The sequence below is a fragment of the Spermophilus citellus genome (assembly GCF_964194105.1).
Source record: "Spermophilus citellus genome assembly, chromosome: 4".
NCBI lineage: Eukaryota > Metazoa > Chordata > Mammalia > Rodentia > Sciuridae > Spermophilus > Spermophilus citellus.
The window spans coordinates 203,450,645-203,469,153 of NC_138185.1; the positions used below are offsets into that span (position 1 = coordinate 203,450,645).

Here is an 18,509-nt window from a genome sequence, read left to right on the forward strand (position 1 = left end):
TATACTAGTAAAGATGTGGGCTTTGGAATTTACACACCTGGGTTCAATTTGAGGGTCTCCCATTTACCACCTGTTTGATCCTTGATCACATTGCTTAACTTCTGTAAGCTAAAGGCCATCACCTCTAAAGCAAGATGGTGATACCTATATACAATTTTATTGTAATAATGATGTCTGGGAGGCAGCACTTAGTGCAACGTTTGGTGTACAGGGAATAGTCAGAATCTTGGCTTCTCTTTGTTATCTTTCACCCAAGTTACTTCTCTGCCCTCCAAAATTTGAAAACAGCTACTATGAGGTATGCATTTATTTATTCACTCCTGAAGTGGAAGGGAGGTTTATTGTACAGACAGGAAGATATAAATGAAGGGGTTCCAAGTCACTAAAATGGATTAGCTGACACACATAGATTTATTTTTAAATATTTGGTTAGACTGGCACAGGTTTCAAATTTGAAGCATTTTTTTTTCATGCTTTTGCTAGGTGCCCCAGACTTTTTTGTTTATTTGTTTTTTAATCATCATCCACAGAGGAGTGAGTTCCATTAGCAAGTACTAGAGCCAGTACCTCTTTAAGTTTGGCCTTACGTTGTTTTCTCCCCTCTCCTCCCTGGTTCAGATTTGAAGCTGCGCTCTGAGTCACCCTAGACTCTGACTCAGGCTGTGTTCCTGGGCTCATCCTGGGATTTCCTTCTCCCCTTCTTGGCTTCTGTCCCACATATCCAAGCCCTTGCCCAGGCCCTGGCTCAGTCTCTCTCCATTTTCATTCCCAATATGTTTTGCTTTATTACCACTGATTTTCTGGTGAGCAGAATTTCACAAGCTCGCAATGTCAGAATTTCCTTCACAGCTACCAATTGACTTGAAAATTGTCTCTTTAGATTTCTTTTAGAAGCCAGGGATCTAGCTTTTTGGATTAACATGAACCACCATTCTTACTTCTTAGTTCTCAGAGTGCAGTTTTTAAAAACACAGATTAGCAAGGCTATGAACATAGTTGTAGGTCCTTTCCTTCAACCCCATGCAAGTTGGTTGTGACTGACCCTCTCATACTCTAGCCCCAGTCCTAATGCCCATATGAACAGCTATAGCCAAGTTGACATCAGGAGATTATTTCAGTTGTTTTAAAACATGTGACTGCATGTTGCTCTGGGGTTGTGTTTTCTCCAGGCAGGCCCAATCCCAGTGGCTGCTGCAAGGCCACCGGGAACTCCATGCTTTGAACAAGCCTCGCTTGAAGCAGGCCTTTCATCGATATGCTTACAAAAGCTCTGGAGTGCATTATCACTGTGCTGGTTTGGATTGTTCCTAATCTAGTCCTCTGCAAGGTGGTTCAGCCTAGATCAGCCACATAAGCATCATCTTGAACTTTGCTAGAAATGTAGATTCTCAAGTGTCAACCAGGACTTTTGAGCTAATAAATTCTGAGCGTGGGGCCTAAGCCTTCAGATAATTCTGACGTGTATCAACATTTGACGATCACATTTTTAGTCCTTAGTCTAAAAAAAAAGTTTGTGATTGGGTGATAAAACATAAGGAATAGTCTAATCAGGATAGTTTGAGTCACCTTCATTTATTCCATCCATACAGTTTAAGAGCAAAAGGTAGTTTCCCAAAGGAAAATTAGGTGTTATTGCTAGAAAATAATAAGCTGCTGGGCAGATAAAACCAACCAATGTTCTAAAGCAGAAATTTTTCTACAAGTACTAGGTGGTGGATTATTATAGCAAGAAATATTTGGTAGTATCTTTGACAAGAGCTGGGGCAGCAAAGACCTCTCTTCTTATCCTGTACATTGGTATGCAATCATTTTCTTGAACACAGAGAACTCATAGTTTTAGCCTGTAATTGGGTTCCCCTTAATCTCACATTCTTCTGTTTATGACAAACCATTCTGAGCAGATATTTGGGCATCTGGATGCAGGACCTAGGCCTTGGGCTGAGTCAGAGCTCAGCTCTTTGATTGGTACCAAATCAGGTATATCCTATAATGATTATCTTGTTTTCTTGAACTGAATTAAGGGAATCGAACCATTTGCATTCCATCAAGTTTCAAGTTACACTAAAAGATATAGTAAGGATCCTGCGACAGAACATAACTCTTCCTGTTTGTACCTCATATCTGGTTTTCATAGGTACGATGGTGGGAGACCACACTCGCTTGGAGTTCCATAATATTGAAACTGGTATCATGACAGAGAAACGATACATCTCCGTTGTCCCCTCTAGTTTCATTGGGCACCTGCAGAGCCTCATGTTTAATGGCTTGCTCTACATTGACTTGTGCAAAAATGGTGACATTGATTACTGTGAGCTGAAGGCTCGTTTTGGACTGAGGAACATCATCGCTGACCCTGTCACCTTTAAGACCAAGAGCAGCTACCTGAGCCTTGCCACCCTCCAGGCCTACACCTCCATGCACCTCTTCTTCCAGTTCAAGACTACCTCGGCCGACGGCTTCATTCTCTTCAACAGCGGTGATGGCAATGACTTCATTGCAGTTGAGCTAGTCAAGGGGTAAGATATGGGGCGCCCGATGGTTTATGCTGGATATCTTTGCACAAGCCCCACATAAAATACAGACATAAAAAAAATCCTGTTCATTCCATTGTTTTACCTCTGTTCTTTTAATGTTATAGCGTCCTCTTTGATTACAAAGAGTCACAAAATGATTCAGGAAGGAAAAGAGATTCATAACGCTATTTAAGATTTTCCATTTTTTGGTAGGGAATGTCATAGCTACTTACTGTGAAATATAGTCCTTTAAAACTATGGGGGAAAAAGCTTATTTTTGCAGAAGAGGACTCAGGCATGTTTTACATCCATCTCTTGAGTAATACTAACTGTAATCACCAACTATATGCCTAGAAATGAAGTACAGATATTTGCAACCCAACCATCAGCTCATATATAAATTATTTTTAAAAGCTGCCCTTTCTTTAAGACATTTTACTACCACATGTTGGAAAATAGTAAAAAAAAAAAATCAAAATCAGAACCAGATCCTTGACTAACAGAATGAAGTGTTGCCCCAGAGTTTTATAGTGAACCACCTGTGCTACTTCTTGGCTCTAAATAGTATTATTACTAGTTAGTATTACATGACATTATTCTAGATAGTATTACATAACAGTGTTAAAAAAGTAGCTTCTATGAGAATGGAACAAGAACCAAGTATAATAGAGTAGGAACTGACCCTTCTTATAAACTATGCTTTAATGATTGTCACATTATACCAGTTTAGCTTGGGAGACTCAAAGCCCCCTGCACATTGCTCGTAGTGCAGCAGGGAATTGCTAGTCATCCGTGGTGATTGTTCCTCACAGGTACATACACTACGTTTTTGATCTCGGAAATGGCCCCAATGTGATCAAAGGTAACAGTGATCGCCCCCTGAATGACAACCAGTGGCACAACGTCGTCATCACTCGGGACAACAGTAATACCCACAGCCTGAAGGTGGACACCAAGGTGGTCACACAAGTTATCAATGGTGCCAAAAATCTGGATTTGAAAGGTAAACCTTGTCGATAAGTTTATCCTTCTTGGAACATTTCTTACAATAGAAGCCCTGTTTCCAGAGGCAAACTCCAGGTTAGGCATGCCACCTATTTTTTGAGACATTGTGCATTTCCTAGCTAAGCAACGTTGAATTACACCATAATGCAACTGAGCCTTGTCTTTGTATAGACCCCACTTCAAACAATGGTTCCTTTCTTATGATCTCAGGAATGTCTTGTGGCAGGTACTGAGGAGATGGTCAATGTCAACATGTGAGAGGGTCCATAATAAAAAAGAAGAAACATAGTCTTTCAGCTGAGTCATTTTCTGCCTAGATGACATTGGTAAATTTTTTCTTAGCTGTAGTCAGCTTACGTATATTAATTTTTGTAAAATGAGGACGATGATTTTTACTCCCTTTATGGGTCATTAGGAACTTTGATGACTGTTGGTAGAGCTCTTCAGCATATTGTTGGTTATAAGCACCGAAAAAAATGTTTTGTTGAAAATATAGTTCATCTTTACTTGACTGTATCATGGGGACAGTGCCTACTTCCAAGGATTGATTTGATGATTAAAATCTGTATATAAAATGCATGGCATATAAGAAATGTTGGTTTCTTCTCTTGACAGTTTAGAGATCCTGGTAATTATTTGGTTTTCAGCTGGTCCTGTCCAGATTGCGTTCCACAGATACCCCATAGTCTGAAGCGCTTGGGGAACTGCTCACATGGCTACCATATCTTTTACTCAGTCTCTTTTGCTACTTACCGTCCCGTCTAGGCGACCTCTACATGGCTGGCCTGGCCCAAGGCATGTACAGCAACCTCCCGAAGCTTGTGGCCTCTCGGGATGGCTTCCAGGGCTGTCTGGCATCTGTGGACTTGAACGGGCGGCTGCCGGACCTCATCAATGATGCCCTCCACCGCAGCGGACAGATCGAGCGCGGCTGTGAAGGTACCAGCTTTCCTTTGAAGCTCCAGCCTTGTGACAAGCACCAAGCCTCTCTGCTACCTCTGCCAATGCCTCTTTCCTCAATCGACCAGTCCTCTCTCATCCCATTTGCCACCTGACATTGCACTGCCAGCATTGCCCTGTTGTCCCCGGCTGAGTATGTCAGGACATGTGCCACAGGCTCCAGGAGTATGTGTTGGCAGATGTCCCCCAGGATCACATACTTGCCCACAGAGAACCTTCCCTGGCATTGACATCAGGCTTCTTCCAATTTGTGCCTTTGCTTCCTGAATGGCTGAAAAGGGCGTCAGAGACTTTTACTTATATTTTAATACTTGATCAGGGACAGACTTTACGTAGGTATAAAACATCAATAAAATGCTTCTTATTTTGGCTAATATGGACCGCATGTTTGAACATAAATGCAACCGGAGATAGGAAAATGATGTCAAAATGCCATGATAATGGAAGGGAACTAATATTTATTGAGTGCTTGCTAGAAATCAGGCATTGTTAGGCAGCCCCTTATTGTGGAATCGTGGAACACCGTGGGCTTTGGTGTTGGAAAGACCTACATCCAGGTCCGGGTAGTAGCTCCTGTTAACTGAGTGCCATTCAGCAAATTACTGAACCGCTTTGAGCTACATCTTCCTTCCTTATTTTTTTTCCTGTAAAATGAGACAACCAAACTTGCCTTGAAAGATAATATAAATAAATCTGAGTGAGAAAAATGCCTGATCCATAGTAGACACTTGATAAACATGGGATTATTGTTTACAAAATATTATCTCATGCAAGGAATATAATAACAACCACATACCCACCTTCTGCAGCACAACAAACCATGCTCAGCCTGTTTCTAAAGATGATCCACTCTCTTTTGAGACATTAACTGAATTTTACAAGTCTTTCTGAATCCAAGTTCTTTACAATTAACACAATCTGATCTTAGTCAGCAGAGGGCAGCAGTGATCACATTTGGGGTTCCCTAGCAGCCTTGGTTTGGCTGAAAAGGTGACTGACTACACACCTAATTGCCAGGCAAAGAGCTTGCTTGACCAGTCACCAAGATCCATGTGTTCCTTCCTCTGGTTGAGCCTCATGGTCCTTTGTGCAGAGTATTATGTTTTCTTGTACTCCTTTGTTAATTTACTGGTGTTAAATGGGTTCATTCATTTCCTGTGTTCAACGTCATCCATCTCTCCTGTTGTTAATCGGCTTTCATATGAGTCCACTCACCACCTTACAGCATATTTTTGTCAAAGCTTCTCATCAGCTTCTCATTCTGACTTTATATTTATGCAAGTTGTTTCCCTTCGCCTAAGAGTCAGCTGCCTGTGTTGCACTAGTGAGAGACCCATCATCCCTACATCCCTACAACCTACTCCAAGTTTCTTTAGCCAGAAACTTTTTCTAAATGCTATTGTCCACATTTGGAGTGTGTGTGAATGTGTGTGTGTGTGTATGTGTGTGTGTGTGTGTAGGAGGGGCAGGAGGTTCAGAATCACTAAGTTCTTAAAGCAGTCACTTATGTGCTCTCCTAGAAATGCAGAATTTCATTCATCTAAATTTTTTTTTTAAATCCTCCTGGCCTGTTTGTAATTTTTCAAGTGTTAAAGGATAATCCTGGAATAGATGCAGCATTTGGAATTAAATTGAGTATCTTAGTTTAGAAGATTGTGAAATGACCATATCTCTAATTATCCTGGAATTATTAATCATATCAAGTTAAGTCCTAAAAGCACATATTAAAAAGCATAAGGCACTCACTATTTAAATGCTTTATCATACCATCACTTCTTCAACATGAAATGTTAAGAGGAATCATTCATTTTATTCTAAAGTAATGTTGCCCAATAGAATCATAACACAAGTCACACATGTGGTTTTAAATTTCCCAAGTAGCTACATTTTTTAAAAGGTGTTAAATAACTGGTAAAATAATTTTAATTTTATATGATAGACCCAATATATACAAATATTATTTAAACATGTAATTAATATAAATTTATTAGTAGATTCTTAGATTTTTTTTCTTCAATAGATTATGAGTCTCACATTCATTTCTGTGATATTAATCCTGCAAAATTGTGCATTTTCTATCTACAGCACACCTCAGCTCAATATGCACATGTTTAAAAGGTTCTGCAGCTGCCTGTGTCTCTGGCTGCTGCATTGGAAGCACAGTTCTATTCAATATAAGAATTGGGATGCGGAGGAATAAAGCTATAGTATTGGATTAAAAGAATGTCTGAACTACCTTTTATAAAATGTGTAGTGTCAGGGGGAGTGGATCCCACTTAAGAGAGCCTCAAGAGAAACAATGGGAGTGTTAGCAGAAAGAGATGATCCATGGCACTGGGGAGATGTTCTTGCCCAACCTGAAGCTCCATGTGTAGTTCAGCGTGACTCATCACATGCATTATAGTGTGTGCAGAGCTTCCTCTAAGTACTGGTGATTGTTTCCCGCCGGATATTGTGACTTGATGGCTCTCCCATCCTAATCGATGGCAAAGCCCACGGGCCTAATCATGCTGCACTCTATTGCCATGGAGATAATGACGATGGTTCCTTGTGGAGCATTGTGACTGCCCTACTGGGTGGGACGGAGTGGAGGACGAGTGCAAGGGAAGGAGGCTCTTGTTTATTGTACACAGATGACTTCGATAATGAGCCTAAGTGGCCAGAAAAATGGCCCCAAAGTGGGATAAGGCATAAATTACTGTCATTGAAAGTTTGCACCATTGTGAATAAGCCCTCATAAAAGGTCCCAAGAGCTTTTTAGGGTTCTGTGGAAATGAGGTTGTGGAAGATAGTGGGGAGGAAAATGAAGGGCCTTGAACCTTGGAGAGACTGCTGTGCAAGGTGTCATCTCCTTCTGACTCTTTTGTACACAGTGTGTGCCTTTGGGGGTGAGGCAGGAAAGAACACATTTCTCACTGGTCATTTCTGCATATAGAATAGAAAACAGGTGGCAGAGAAGGTTTCCTTAGTCAGAACTAAGACCTGAATCTCTTTAAGATGGAGAATGTGCTTTTTTTTTTTTTTTCATACATTTAAGGTCCATAGAGAAGGATACATCCTATGTTCCTGTTAAAGTCATTGACAATGACATTTCAAGATCTATGAGTGGTAAAGATAGTATTTCCCAATTATATCTGACCCACAGCAACAGAGCAAATAAAAGGCAAAAGAGTCCAAAATCATTTAAAAGCTTATTCTTCCAATATCCTTTGGCTCTCTATTTTTATAGAAAGAAAGAACCATTTGAATCAGGTTTTGATTTACGTCTATAATATATGCAGTATGTAAAATTTAGAAATTAAGTGCTTTTCCTAGCCAACATCTAGCTGTGACTTTAGACCTATCTGTTTGGCCAAAGATTTCTTAAAATAATACCCCAGTTAATTCTTGGCTGGTACATGTCTCTTTGCATCTTGAGGTGAATTTTGCTATTGAGACTCAGGCCTTACTGTCTAGAAATGCTAATCCACAAATGCAGATGGTAATCATTTGAGAGAAACACACATGCATTGTTTGAAGACTCGCATGAATAAATAAATAAAAAGGACACTGGTTTGGTGCCTTTTTGCCCACAAACATTTGGGTTTGACTCTATTCTTATAATTTGAAAAAATTGAGCTCTAGTGGCATTCCCAAATAAATCACCTTGATAGAAATGCTCAATTCTGGTGCCATGTTTCATGGTGACATTTGCAAGAGGGTGCCGGGGGGTGACTCTTCCCTGCTCAAGTCCTGAGCATTCAGAATTATTTTTGTGGGCTCTGTCTGTGCACACGTGTCTTTCAGTCTGGCTACCCTTGTTTCTGGACCATATATACCTTGGGGCTTGCTGTGCAAATGTGTGAAGCCTCCCTGTGCCCATTGCTTGTGCTTTGTGAAGTTCACTTCTTTCCTGCCCCTGCTCTGCTGACTTGGCTCTGAGGAGGCCTGCTCTGCCCCTGGTCTGCGCGTCCCCTCGTCCCCTTGTCTGTGCTGTCTCTGGTGAACCTGTAGAGCATCTCCATGTCTTGTCTGAGTGATGTTGGTTATGCAAACTGCGTTTTTGTTTCTGTAATGTGACCCTGGTTTATTCTACCTCTTACTAACCTCTGGTTATTGTTTTCGCTTTTTCTGTTCTTTTGCTAACAAAGTTGCGTTGACCAAAGCTGACCTGCAAGGTAGAGAAGGCTCTTATTCCCATTACCACTTTGGACTGAAAGATGCCCCGTGTAACCCTTGGTATCTCGGCTTTAGAGGGCTTCAAGCTGTCACACCTCTTAGACAGCTGCTATTGTGGGGAGGGGGCTGAAACCAGTGTTCTTCTAAAAGGGTGACTGAAACCCTGCATCAGTGCATGAAAAATAACCATACAGAGGAGATCTCAGGGGAATAAGAACATGATTTCATTCTGGGGGTGGGGAACCAAAGAGGTTTGACAGCATCCTATAGCTGTGACAATCCATGAACACATTCACCCTTTCCGGAAATGGTTAACACCTCTTGGTGATTACCATGGAGAGATTGGCTCCTTTTAATCTATTTGCCATAGTCATAAGGCAGAACTTTGAATGAGGAAAAGAAAAAAAGGCCACTTGAGTTCTTCATTTATTATTCTCTAGGTCAGGAAGGTCACTTCCTAGAGCAGCGCATTTAACTGCTTGGGCCTTATGAAAGAGCATATCATTTAACTCATTTTATAAAGAAATAGTTTTAGGCATTTGGGAGATATTAATGTCATTAAAGCATTCCAGAGGTTTATATTTCCTATTGGGGATTTTCATTAAGCATTTTAATTTCCTGTGTTGTGATCTAAGGGAAAAAGCACTCTTGGGGGAAAAAGAGGATCTGTCAGTTTTATTCTGAATACCCTATAAAATGCCTGCATGTGCAATATCAGTGAATATCTGCTGCAGAAGCTGCTTTTTCCTACCATTCAAAGAGGAACCTTATAAAATCCAAACTACCTACTGGTCCTGTCGTGTCCAGCTTCTTTGACTCAGAATAGCAAGGGAGGAACAGGCATGTGGGTATCTTGTGGCTGATTCTTAAGCAGGGAACTGAGCTTCCGAAGGCCTCTGCAAAGTTTGCAATCAGCAGAATGTCTTTGAAGTGGCTAAGGCAAAGGTAGCTTTAAAAAAGTGACATTTCATCTAAAAGATCATTTACTTAGCCATGACTGACTTGTTACATGCCATACAGGCAACCAGCGCAGGCATCTCTCGGGAGGACATCCACTAATAAGGCCTCACTCTAGTCATTGACCATATGTGATGCTTTTTTTCTTTACCTCTTCTTGGATTCACATATATTCTGAAATATATTAAAATTGATGGAAATAAAAAGAACATACAGTGGATTAATACTTTGAAGTCTAAGGAAGCTTTACAATAACATTCAATTACAAAGTCTATAAGACCATTTTGGGTAATACTGTAAAAGTGTTGTGTTCAATTGTCAAAATGTTCCAGTACATTCTACTCTGTAATTGGAGGGGAGGAGAAAAGAGCAGGATTTTCTCTACAATGTTAGGCATTCCTAGACTTTTGAAACTCCTTAGGATGAGATTTAGTAGCTAAAACTGGGTAAATATATATATCCTCCTCAACTTTATTGTTCTTCAGGGTAATAATGACATGGATTTTGAATTTCCAGAACACAGCACAGGGGCCCACATAGGGAGTGGCAAAATAATGTTCAAGCTTCCATCAAAAGGAAAAATGATTCGTAGCAATCATAGAAAGAAGTGATTGATCTCCATGTAGTTTATAAATTGCTTACCAAAATGCAAATACAGATTTGCAGACAGGAGATGGTTTGGAGTATCTTAACTTCCCCTCTGTAGGAGCTGTTTGTCAATAGTATGAGTTTCAAGTTATTATTCCATTGACACTATCTTTCTTCCATTCCCATAATGACTTGAAATTCTGTTTGTGGCAGGAGATGATATTCTTTGTAATTATTTTGGATCATCTCACTCTTTCCCTGTATAATGGCAAATGAGAATTTGAATGAAAATGCTTTCACTTTTTATTTTCCTGACATTGGGGTCTAGATCATTACTCATCAGCTGCCTTTTTTCAGCTATAACCTTTGGGCATAGATAGTACTAATTACCATGAAGTCTGAGGAGCAGTAAAAACATATGATAAAGAAGTAAAGTAGTCTTAAGATATGGAGGCAAATGTGTTCAGAATGAAATATAACAAGGAGCTACTGGAAGTGGTATCCTGAATCTAGATGGATCAATAGATTGAGTCTCTTGTTACTGTGTTGTTGGGTAGGTTTTTTTTTTCTTAAAATTTTTAAACTTCTCCAGTGATTATGTGGTTTACTTTAACAGCGGAGTGGTAGGTACTCCTGGGTATCAGGTACTTAGCTAGATACTATGGATGCAGATGAGCTGCATATGACATCAGTCTTTACAGAGATCAGCCAATAATTACACTGCAGAGAGAAGACTCCTGTCCTGGAGATACGCATCCTGCCATGTGAGGATGGATGAGGATGGCTGGACAGTGGGGTGCGGCAGGTTACCTCATATATTCTCAGGGAAATTTGGGCTGAAGAACAAATGTGTTTTAGATACATAAGCAAAGGAAGCTCATTTGAGGTGAAATAATACACATGTGAAGATGTGAGAGAAGGTGAAACCAGAACAGTCAGGTGGAGACAGGTATAAACAGACTTTTCATGTCAGAAGTTGGGCTTATTCTGAAGATGCCATAGGGGGACAGAGATTTGGGTCAGATTTTCATTTTATCAAGGATTCTCTGCCATCAAGAAGGAGAACAGATAAGAAGAACAGGAACTGAAAGCATGGAGCACAGTCACCAGGGAAGCCCTAGAGTTAAAACAGAGAGAAGAGATATGGCCCAGAGTTCCCTTACATTCCTTGCCAAGGAGGGAAACAAGTCTCCTTCTTAGATGGAAGCTTCAAGAATGTAGAATGAAAATGAGCTGTTGCTCCTGCTTGCCGCACCCTCCCGTGCTGCACTGTTATTCTAGTTGATAACAGATAGAGATAGATAATATGACAAAAGCTGTTAACGAAGAATCTTTTTTTTTGACATATCATACATTTGAATCAGATGGGATATAATTGCTCATTTTTCTGAGTATACAGGTTGCAGAATCACATTGGTCATGCTGTCACATATATATACACACAGTAATAATAATGTCTATTTCATTCTACTGATTCTTAAGGACTGTCCTAGTTTCAGGCAGGATGGCACTTCACTATATTAGGTGAGGTTGTGGGAGCTCTTCATGGTACTCACTTGGGACCCTGGGAGATGCTATAGTGCTGAAAGATGCTGTCTCTATCAGAATTCTTTGTACAGAAAGGCAATTTCTACAGAATGTTCAGTAGTAACTTTCTAATTCTTTTTGGTTTTGCAAGAGGGGTACTCCTGGAGATGAACAGGGTGTCTAGATGTGTTTCCATATACAAAAGGAGATGCAAAACTGTAAAAGAAGCATGATGTTACACATGTTGGGAGTTAGGTAGATGACATAAAGGATGAGACATCAAAGAATAACTCTTGATTTGGTTAGGTGATTAATCAGAAAGTCGTCTCCTCATTTTTCATTATAACTCCCCTTAGTGGTTTTATTTCTAGAGTTGAATACTTCTATTCTAGAAATGTAAGTTGTTCCTTATGCCCAAATGATAAGTAGGCAGGTGGGGGATCCAGGGTTGATTGACTCTGGGGTCTAAATGATGGCCATTTTTAGAAAGTCAATGTATGGGGCTTTAATGCCTTAAGAACCTGAAGATTCTTTTAAGACCTTTTTGGATGAGCATTGGCTTCAGCCATTAGGAGGTAGAGGGAATTTTAATTCTGCAACTTTCTTTATTGTGAGAAATGCAGTTAGTTCTGCACCTCGTTTTCTCCAAATCCAAGGGCTGAGTCACATTCTCCATTGTATCTTATGTAATGAAATGTAGTGCTTGACATAATAGAAACCAGCACTCAAAAGTGGTTTGCCCTATGGGAAACAATATGAGGGAGAGGAATTAAACTTAATGTCCCACAGTAGCTCTTGCCTTTGTCCCTTTACATTGCATGACTGAGGTTTACTTCAATAGAACTGTGCAGACATGGCTCATTACCTTCCTGTGTCTTGTTCCGGGACTCCTCAGCAACTCTGCCCTAACTTAAGTGGGAGCAGGAAACCTGATGTTCCTTGCCAACAGATCTAATAATACCCTTGACCAAGAGGCTGCTTGGTATGGGCATGTGCTGAGGACTGGGTAGGTTGTATCTGCATCTTATTTGGGTATCTTGTCACTTTCTCCATGATTTTGCATGGCAGATACAGTAATCTCCATTTCCTGGAGGATTTTATAAGCTTTGCATATGTCATCTAACTTAATGCTCACACCAGTGAGATGATGATGATATGTATCTCTATCATTAAAAAAAATGGGGAAACCAAGGTCAAGAGAAGCTAGGAAAAGGTCCTGTTGCTAATAAATGATAAAACCGGATTTAAAAACCCATAATTGCTCCTCCAGGTCATACTATGATTGTGGATTTTCCTTTTTCCAAAGCAGAAACGATATATAGCTGATCAGAAAGTCTCTAAGAGGGTTCTCAATTCTGATTTTATGAGAGAAAGTTTCTGTATCAATATTGTTTCAATAATTTCTAGGTGGTATTTTCACGATGTTCATTTAAGTATTTAAAGTAACCTTCTTTTTGTAAAGACTGGCCTTTGAAACCCTTTATCTCTCTCTATTTTTTTTAATATACCCTTGATTGCCCCAATAGACTATTACATCAGTGCTGAGACAAAACAAAAGGAAAAGTTGAGAATGAGTTTACATTTTCTAAAACACATTGACCTATGAGAGCTCTCCCATGATTTTAAAACAAGGAGTGATTTTATTATTGGGCCTTTATGATCTAGAGACCCCTAGTAGTAAGGGATGGGTATAGGATGGAAGTAGGATGGATCAAGCAAACAAACTTTAGGATATAAAACTCCATACGAAAGCCCTCACTGGGTCAGCATTCACTCCTACTTCTCCTCTGTCATGGAAATACTCCCAGGTAAGTCGCTGTACTCCTAAGGTGCAATTATACTTTGCAGTTTATTAACTTTTGAGGTTAGTGCTGTGCTGGAGTGGCACCAGCATAATGATTTTCAGGAACTGTGCAAGCCAGTTCACAGAAGGAACATGTGATAGTTTGAAATTTGCAGTAGTGGGAGCATTTTATACTAGTAAAACCAACATGTGCAAATCAGGAATATTTTTTTTTCTGGAGTGCTGTTTTGTGTTTGTTTGTTTGTTTGTTTTTCATTTTAAATGTATAGTACTGAACAAATGTTACCAGGGATAAAGACTTCATGATAACCTCTGGGTTGTAGCCAGTTCCTGTTTCTGTCTTCACCTGTTTTATACCCAGCATTCACATTGCGAGAGGGCTCCAAGTGATTGCGGAAAAGTGAGGTCTTATTGAAACTGCCAGTAATGTTAGATCTTACCATTTATCTTCATGCCTCATCTTAGTTATTTGACTTTCAATTTTGAACTACCATTTGAGAAGAGGAAGCCATACGCTGCTGAACATGCCTGATAAGAGGAGTTTGGTGTCTTGCTGAACACTGACATGGCATGGGTTCTGTCTTCAAGACAAAAAAGCTGGTGCTGGTGTAGCGTTATTTATGCATTTTGAACTGGAGCATTTGAGGCACAGGTTTGGTTAAGTCTTCCTTGGGAAATAACAGAGGAAAGATACACAGAGATTGGTGTCCTGTGCTTTAGGCAGTATAAATAATAAAAGATAGCCTGTCAATTTTTGATTTTTCTAGAACATGAAAAGGAGTTGACTGAACCAGTTTTCATGTCCTGCAGAGGTGGATTTGAGCAGTACCATATACGAAATGACAGTATAGGACAGTTCTTAAAGGGAAACCAGTTCCAGATTCAAGACTGATGGGAAATATGTTGTAGCCATTAAATTATTATCTGAAAAAGAAAAGGAAAAGAAACAAGATAAAATTTTATGTTTTCCAGTGAAGTGAATAAAGAACAGGGAGTTAGAAACCAAAGTGCTAACCTGTTGACAACTTGTTCATATTTTCAGGGACAGTTTGGCTGCCTTGTAACTTTATCCAGTCTATGAAGTCACCATTGAAAAGATGGTGAGAAAATCAAGAGGAAATGTGCTCTGTTTGTGAGCAATGGTTGCATATCAAAGGCAGAAATAATGTGCAGCATTACTGCATGGAGGGCTTTCCTAAGGCTTAAGTGCAGTTTCAAGCTGCCAAAAAAAATGATAGAAAAGACTTTGTAAATATGTAATTCCAAAAGCATGTGTTACCTTAGAACTTCTGGAACTTTAGGTTGGTTTGGAAGAGTGTTTTAGAAAAAGTATCATTATTTGATCTTTAGGATGTCTGTTATGCTTATAAACATGGGCATTTGATGCAGATTTCTGTTTGAATAATTGGACAAAATTATATCTTCCCATCCATTTTAATTGAATCCTAAATTGAAATGGCATTTGAAAATCTCCTTGTAAAAACTTCCAAATTCTTATATTGAATATCATCTCTTTCTAATTTGTAGGTTAGAAATGCCTTATTTAAATTGCTTTCGTTGATCCAATGGTACCACACATGTAACCTTGTACTTCCCATCTGATTTACCCACATCCATAAGAGATTAAGGGATGGGTTGTAGAATTAGCAAGCTTGAGTTTGGGACCTCACTTTGCCACTTTTACTTTCTAGAGAGTGTTCTAGAGCCTAACCTACACTTTCATTCATTCAATAATACACAGTTCTTACATACTACAGCTGGTCTTGGGGACACAAGGGAGTCTGTGTCTTAATATCTGGTGGGATGGAATGTGCCTAATCATTTGATCCAAGGAGGAAATGTAGTTAATGAAACACTGCCCTCTCACCTCATTCTGAATGATGTGTTGTTCCAAGTAAAAGATGGCTCATATGACATGATATTGATAAATAAAGGGGTAAATTGTTTGGCAACTCAGTTTGCTTTGAGTCTTATAAGAAAAGAAAAAGACATTTTTCATTTCTCCCTCCCTCTTTCTGTTCCTTCCTTTGTTTCTTGTATTCATTCATTCATTCAGTTGTATCTCTGAGCCCTCACCCTATGTCAAACACTATGTTAGAAATTAGAGATATAAAGGTAAACAAGACAGATCAGACTTCACCCTTCAAGAGGCTCACATTCCACTAGGATGTGACAGAAGAAAGTTAATGTTACTGGAATAAAGCAGACATACTGACTAATGGAATAGCATAAAGAGCCCAGAAATAAGCCCATGAATTTATGGTCAATTGCTTTTTGACAAAAGTTTCAAGAACACACAATGGAGAAATGATAGTCTTTTCAATAAATAGTGTTAGTGAAACTGGACAGCCAAGAGGGGAAGAAAGAATAAAGCTGGATTCTTACACCATATATAAAAATCTACTCTAAATTGACTAAAGGTTTGAGCCTAAGACCTGAAACTATAAAAGTACTAGAAGAAAACAAGGGTAAAGTGCTTCATAGCATTTGTCTGGGCAAATGTTTCTTGGATATGACTCCAAAAGCATAGCCAACAAAAGCAAAAATTAACCAATAGGATTGCACCAAACCAAGAATCTTCTGCATAGGAAAGGAAGCAGTAAACGGAGTGAACAGACGACCCACTGAATAACTGCAAAACATATCTCCATAAGGGGCTATTATTCAAAATAAATAAGGAACTCAACCAATTAAAGAGAAAACAAAAATAAAGAACACAACCAAAAACTGGGTAAAATACCTAATTAAAAGTCCTCAAAACAAAACATGAAAATGGTCGACAGGTAAATAAAAAATGTTTATCATCAATAATCATCACAGAAATCAAACTAAAACCACAAGGAGATACCACCATCTCATCCCATTGCAATGGCTATGATCAAAAACTAAAAGAGAAGTGTTGGTAAGAGGGTGGAGGAAAGGAAACCCTTATATACTGTTGTTGAGAATGTAAGTGAGTGCAGCCAATATGGAAAACAGTGGGGAAGTTCCTTAGAAAACTGAAAATAGAATTGGTATATGATCAAGCGATCTCACTACTGGGTATATTTCCAAAGGAATTCCTTATGGCAAAGAGACATCTGCATCCTCATATTCATTGCAACATTACTTACAATACCTAAGAAATGGAAGCAACCTAGATGTCATCATTTGATGAATGGAGAGAGAAAATGTGGTGCATATACACAGTGGAATACCAGCTTGCCTTTTAAAAAGTGTGAGACTCTGAGACTGTCACCAGAAAAATGAATTTGTAGAAATAGAATAGAATAGGTTGATATTTACCAGAGGCTGGGTAGAAGGGGAAAAGTAGATGTTGATCATACGATGTAAAATTTCAGGCAAGAGAACTAAGATTTAGTGATCTATTGCACAGATCGGTGACTGCAATAATTTAAAATGCTTTGTGTATTTTAAAATCACTAAAAAAGTGGCTTTTAAATATTTTTTACCACAAAAAAACACGTATTTGAGTTGATAAAGTTGTTGGTTAGCTTGAATTAATCAGTCCAGTAACTGATTATAAATATATATCATAATTGATATGATTGGTATTGTTACCATATATCAAAACATTACATTGTACCTCATAGATACAAATAATTTTGGCTTATCAATTAGCAAAAATAATAAATTTAATTATAATTCATGTAATTGTTATGAATTAAATAGGAAAACATGACAAAGAGTAAGTAATACTAATGGGGACTTCTTTAATAGAATAATTTAAGAAAGCTGAAACTTGAAGAATAAGAATGAACCAGTCATTTGGAAATCTGAAGGATGGACATCTCAAGCCATGGGTCTGGCAAGAGCAATGGAACTTGAAGACAGGGACGGGTTCCAAGTGATGGAGAAGTGGTTGGTCCTGGGATGTAGCCTGTGCCCCACCACCTAGAGGCCTTTGTTGCAACTCAGATTTCTAATCCCAGCCTCAGTCAGGAGGCCTGGGTGGGGCCTGAACCTGTGCTCTTGTCACAAGCTTCCAGGTGATGTAGATGTGGTAACCCTGAGCACCAATGTGCTAGAGAGGAACGAAAATGAGAAAGGGTTGGCAGTGTGCTATGAGCTGGGAGCAGGTAGTAACAAGCAAGCTTTGACCACAAGCTTCAAAGAGGTATGTGGTTAATCCCAGAATGACAAGAAGTAATTGAAGGTCCTGATCATCCCCATGATATCCTTCTTGTTCTCGGGTGGTTACAGTACAGTCAGTCTTGGAGGATTGTCTGAATCTCTATGTTGTCCACCCCTGAGTATATCTGGGAACAAATTTGGAGGAATTTGGAAATAACCTATCATTCCCTCTATATTTGATTTCTGACCAATCTCTGACAAATGATAAAGACTTGCTTCTGCTCCTACATTTAGGTTTTGGAAGTATGACATAAGGGCTATCAGGGATGGCTACAGTTCTTATCAGCCACACATGAACTGAGACACTTGTCTCTGATTCTGCACAGTTCACTTAGTGCAGAAAGATCTAAGCAAAGCATATTACATGATTTCTAAGAGCAAACTGCAAACTTTTGGTGATAAACAGTAAAAACATGAAACAATTAGAGGATTATCTAAGCAGAGGATGGTGCAATGTGTAATAAAGGGCTAAATTGAACATTAGCATATGCAAAACTTAATGATGCAGATAATAAGTGCTGTGACCATTAAGAAGAGGGAGTTTGAAATTACTTGGGAATGTTTTTTTCTGGGGCAGGTGCTTAGTTTGGTTCTTGGAAAATGGTTCAAATATGGCAGTTAGAGGGGAGGGAAGAGGTTTGGAAAAGCCTTTGTCTTCAATCAACATGCAAAGAATTGCTGTGCCTCCCTGAAGTTTTTGCTGCTCTGCTGCCTTTCAAGGGAAAGTTTTCCATGTGTTTCTAATTCTTGAGTACAATTGAATTACCAGTCCATTGTCTGGTGAGAGCTGTTTGGTCAGGGAGCCCTGTGGACTTCTCAGAAGCTTTTATCCTTTGAAAGAAGCTGTCCTGATTTGCCATTGT

General features: G+C 39.3%; 1 protein-coding gene across 14 annotated transcripts in view; it reads left to right on the top strand.

Annotated features, from left to right (window-relative positions):
• Window positions 1-18,509, top strand: part of NRXN3 (neurexin 3) — a gene marked incomplete at its 5' end in the record, with an annotated part of 1,519,183 nt that overhangs the window by 680,369 nt on the left and 820,305 nt on the right. For 8 of the 14 annotated variants that reach the window (XM_081291922.1, XM_081291925.1, XM_081291924.1 and 5 more), the window contains 3 exons: window positions 2,135-2,516; window positions 3,326-3,516; window positions 4,284-4,457. In XM_081291922.1, coding sequence (XP_081148048.1) covers window positions 2,135-2,516; window positions 3,326-3,516; window positions 4,284-4,457 — 747 coding nt within the window. Of the gene's footprint in view, window positions 1-2,134; window positions 2,517-3,325; window positions 3,517-4,283; window positions 4,458-8,608; window positions 8,636-18,509 lie in introns of all 14 variants that reach the window. The other 6 variants (XM_081291921.1, XM_081291923.1, XM_081291910.1 and 3 more) reach the window with 1 other exon arrangement.